Source organism: Propithecus coquereli, unplaced genomic scaffold, assembly GCF_000956105.1.
Source record: "Propithecus coquereli isolate 6110/MARCELLA unplaced genomic scaffold, Pcoq_1.0 Scaffold232, whole genome shotgun sequence".
In the NCBI taxonomy this organism is placed as follows: Eukaryota; Metazoa; Chordata; class Mammalia; order Primates; family Indriidae; genus Propithecus; species Propithecus coquereli.
In genome coordinates this window covers 2,551,565-2,556,648 of record NW_012147864.1, presented here as the reverse complement: position 1 = coordinate 2,556,648, position 5,084 = coordinate 2,551,565, and the positions used below count along the sequence as shown (strand labels likewise).

The 5,084-nt window shown below is 35.2% G+C and overlaps 1 protein-coding gene across 2 annotated transcripts in view; it reads left to right on the top strand.

Moving 5' to 3' along the window:
- PRDM5 (PR domain containing 5) overlaps nt 1–5,084 on the top strand; it is a 134,579-nt gene that overhangs the window by 80,537 nt on the left and 48,958 nt on the right. For both annotated transcript variants that reach the window (XM_012645374.1, XM_012645373.1), the window contains one exon: nt 2,711–2,804. In XM_012645374.1, coding sequence (XP_012500828.1) covers nt 2,711–2,804 — 94 coding nt within the window. The remainder of the gene's footprint in view (nt 1–2,710; nt 2,805–5,084) is intronic.

The following is a 5,084-nucleotide window of genomic DNA, read 5'->3' as shown; positions in this document are numbered from 1 at the left end:
TTTTGTGCCCATATTAAATGTATTTTTGAAGTAGCAAAATTTATATCAAATGCAGTTAAGGGTTCTAATGTTAACTTTAGAAATAACTATGAATTGTGGAAGTTTCCTGGCAGTTAGTATGTGCTACCGAATGAATGTGAAGAGATGGCTTCTCTTTCAGTGTGACTTCTGCTTGAGTACCTGTACTGAATGCAACTGTTTCAAAAGGACTGAATTTAGTAAATTTCTTTTCCTCTATCTTTAATGCTTAATAATGATATTATCTTCCTTTTTAAAATCTCTGAATATAATAGTCTTTCAACTTTCTTTGCTTGAATTACTTTTTTTACATAAATCTAACACATTTTTTGTTGTTTTTCAATAAATGAGGAAAAGTATAATGAGTTTTCAAGAGAGATTTTGTAATTTGTCTGCAATAATAAATTGTCTCAGAGTATATTTTGTAGTGTGTTGTTTATTTTCGTATCATACATTTATCCAGCATTGTTCTTTTTAAAAACAATTTTTTAAAAATTTCAAAGTATTAAGGGGGTACAAATGTTTTAGGTTACATGGATCACTTGAGCTGGGCTTGAGTCACAGCTATGTGTGTGTCTGTCACTCAAATAGTGCACACTGTACCCCTTAGGTGGGTTTTGCGCTACCCCCTCCCTGCCCCTTTGTGATTTCTACTGAGTTTTACACCCTCCTTGCACGTCCATCATTGTTCTTGCAGTGAGCTGACTCCCTGCTTTCTTAGCTTAAGGTAGCTTAACATTATACCGTTAATGTCTTAAAACGAGCTAAGCAAATCCTGTACCTAATAGTTAGACATATCTTTGAGAAAGGAATATTTCAATTTTTTTCATTGATATACCATTAATATCCTTCAGTTTAAAACTTCTACCACAAGTGCCTTAGGTCATGTAAGTAAACAATGTAATATTTAAGAAGCAGCAAAAGAAATCCTGTGATTTTAGAAAGATATTACAAATAAATCGGTAGTTACCTATTTGGAATAATCCAGTAATAATAATGATATATACGTATATATAATTTCTAAAAAAACCTTATACTAATCAAGAAAGATTTGCCATATTTTTCCCCTCGTGTCAGGGAATGAGAAGATAGGTCTGTTACAAGTTAAAATGTTACACCTTTTACTTTAAGCTGAACTGTAATGTGGACCAGGGGAGTAAAGGTTCTAACTGCTTGTAAAGATGTATAACTCTTTTGTTTAAGAGCTCGTAGTGAAAATGGAAAGTTAAGTGCCTGCCAAATGCAGAATCGAGGAGATGCCTGTTGTACACAGTGTTGTTGGCTAGAGTAGCAGTTGGTTAGACTGTTTCTCAAACTTGAGTATAACATAAATCCTTTCAAGGGAAAAAAAAATCTAAAAGACACAGATGTTGACTAAGGTATTAGTTTCTCATGCTTTTAAAAATTGTAAATTCAACAGTACACATCCAAATGCAGATTACATAATTGCAGATTTGCAAATTAAATACCAAGAAGGCTATGAAACCAATTACATTAAAGTTAGCAATTAATCTAATATGGAAGATGATAATGTTTTGCTATATTGGCTATTCTTTGAAGTTGTCAGGTAATTAGGTCACTGCCCCATCCCTTTTTCTCTATCCCAGCCAGTTTTCCTTTCTGAGAACATGTCCTTTTTAAAAACCCTTTCCTACCTCTTTTTCATTTGTCCATGGCAATTCAAATAATAATACTTGCCAGTAATTTGCATAAGAACAGATGCAGACACAGGCCCTGGGAGCTGTTTTGTGATTGTAATCCAGATGATACACCATATGCTTTTATAAAATTTTAGATTACCATCAAAAAAAATTCTAAAAGCAGTTTCATGGAAGATGTTCAGATACCTGAAAGCATTGCCTCTTGCTCCCCTTTTTTCTCCCTCTAAGTTTGAGAAACACGAGAGCTTGAGACTTTGCTCAACCCCTCATTTATTGGAATGTTCTGTTTTGATGGTGGGAGAAAAACTGTTCTCTTGATGAGATTGTGAGGCCAGTTTAAAATGCTCCATCTGCCTCCTCTTTTGGGAAAGGGCCACTTCTTTTTGTTTGAACTCTCCAACATTTATTGAAACTTGCTTTTGATGATACCCATTCACCTTTCCTCCCATGTGATTGTCTTATGCCTAGATTAAAGGTATGTTGAGGGCAGAAATACTCTTTTACGTTGACTGCTCAATTAACACCTGCTGATTTGAAAGGTCAAATCAGATTTATATTCCCTTTTTCCTTTGCAGTAAAACCAGTCTAGTCAGACAGCATAATGAAAGTAACAGATGACTTTATTGAGATTAATTCTGTCCTCAAGAGTTAAATACACACAAAGAATGTGAAAAATGCTTCAAAGGAAGTGTTTCTTGGCAGCAGTCAAGGGCAGCTGTAGCCCCATTTTGAGTGTGTGGTTTTGCCGGCATATACTGGGTTTTGTATAACTTAATCATTTTAGATGGGCCTCCATACAGGCTTAAAAAGTAAACTACAGAATTATTTTCACATTAACACTAATGCATGATTCCAAGGGTCTTTTTTTTTGAGTCAGTGGGAATATCTATCATCAATTGTTTAAAATCTCATTGTGATATTAAATCATTTTAATGAAACATAATCTTGGAAAATAAGGATTTGCTATTGTCAGAGGCACTTAATCATCTTTACCTAATTCTTTATATTCCTTTTTATTCCTTTCCATTTAGACACATACAGGAGAAAAGGAGAAAGTCTGCCCGTATTGTGGCCAGAAATTTGCTAGCAGTGGCACACTGAGGGTTCACATCCGGAGCCACACAGGTATGAAGACAGTAACTGGTGATGAAAACGAACTCAGAAAAGTCATGTGCTTCCAAGACAGGAAACATTGTAACACTACAAAATATCTCCCAGATTAAGAATTAATCCTGCCTATTTTCTCTCCCTCAAAGTATTATAAAACCCAGTTTCTTACTCCAGAAGAATTTTGAATATTAGGTCATTAAATATGAAATGTCTGATTTCAAATCAAAAATGTAGTTTATTATATTAATATCTCAAACAAGAAGCAGTACAATTAATCAAAGTATGCGCCTAAACTATCCACACAGTTTTGCCATCTTAATGGTAGCTTGTTTGTGCCAGCGGCAGAGAAGCCTGGAGAGTGAGTGGTGATGAAATCACAAAAGGCATTTTCCACAGCCTGTTGAGAATTGAATATTTATCCTTGCAAGAAGTGCTCCAAAGCCTGGAAGAAGTATAGTCAGTTGGTGCAAGGTCTGGTGAATATGGTGGATGACAGAGTTTCCAAGTCCATCTTCAGTAGTTTGAGCAGCATTGTTTGTACAACATGTGGTCGAACGTTGCCTTGCAAGAGGATTGACCTGTCTGTGTTGACCAATCTCAGCTGCTTAATCACAAGCATCCTCATCATTTCATCCATTTGGTTGTAGCAGACATCCACTGTAATCCATTGACCAGGTTTCAAGAAGCTGTAGCAGATAATACCAGTGCTGGACCACCAAACAGACACCATTAGCTTTTTTTTACTTGGTGAATATTCAGTTTTGGACAGTGTTTCGGCACTTCGTCTTTATCCAACCATTGTGCTGAATGCTTGCGATTGTCAAAAAGAATCCATTTTTCATCACACGTAACAATACAGTGTGAAAACGGTTCACCTTTATGTCATGACAGCAAAGAAAGGCAAGCTTTCAGATGATTTCTCTTTTGATGCTCCTTTAATTCATGTGGTACCCATCTATCCAGCTTCTTTACCTTGCCCATTTGTTTCAAATGGTCCAATATTATTGAAATAGTAATATCAAACCTTGCTGCTAATTCACACGTAGGTTGAGAGAGAGATTCGCTTCCACTACAGCTTTCAGCTCATCGTTATCCACCTTGGTTTCAGGTTGCCCACATGGCTCATTGTCAAGATTAAAATCACCAGAACGGACCTTCTCAAACCATAGATGTACTGTGTGTTCATTAGCCACATCCTTCCCAAACACTTCGTTGATATTTTGAGCTGTCTACACTGCATTGTTTCCACGATGGAACTCATATTCGAACTTTTATCTATGGTTTCACAAAAATTGCTCTAAAAAATTTGAAAGATAATTACAAGCCAAAATGTGCATTTGAAAGACTGAGGATGTACCTTCACAATAAAAATAAAACAAAAAATGTCAAAATGAAATGTCAGAGATATCAACTGTCAAACTTAATACTTAAGGAAATCAGACATTTCATACTTAATAGCAGGATATTCCACTCCCCCAAATTAAGTGAAACATCTAAAGCGAACGTAAGGTTTTTAATGTTTGATTGTGATGTAACTGTGATTTATGTTATATATGATTTTAATGGATGGAATTGGGAATAACAGTTTCACATTTTATGGAAGGTTAAGAGCTTCCTTTTATAATCCCTCATGTGAGTCCTGTCAAATGTGACCTTTTTAAATTGAAAAAGTCCTTGCAGTGTGGCTTGCAAGCTAGATGATTTTACTGGATACAAGGTTGGTGTGACTATAATATCTTTTATGCCATGGATTTCTTCCTAAAAGGTCCCCTTCTTTTCTTACCAGTTTCTGTGCAGTTTCTCCAGTGAAAAAGGGCTGTGTCCTAGTGAGGGGTAAATGAACAACTAAACATTCTTGAAAGAACCTTTTCTGGATTTTATCTATCATGTAGATAAGTACTTAAAAATGACTTGAAAGAATACTGGTAATTTTGATAACCAGATGATTTTACATTAGTCTGAAAACTTTTTTAGTAGCTAAACTCTATTTATATGGTAAACTATGTAATTGGATTATATAGCTGAAGCTTCCTATTCAGAGCCGTAATGTTAGGCTTGCTTTGCCGTTGTATCCCTGGCACTGGGCACAGTGTCTAGCATAGTAACTATGTTGTGAATGACAGCTTTTTTCATGGAACACCATTTTTATATGAAAAAAATGCTTGACAGACATATTAGGGTTATTAAAAATTTGGTGAACATATGCTTTTTGAAAATAAAAAAGTGAACCTGTCATTTAAAAAAAGAAAGAAAGAAATGATAGTATTTCCTACCAAACACAAAAATTAGAGCAGT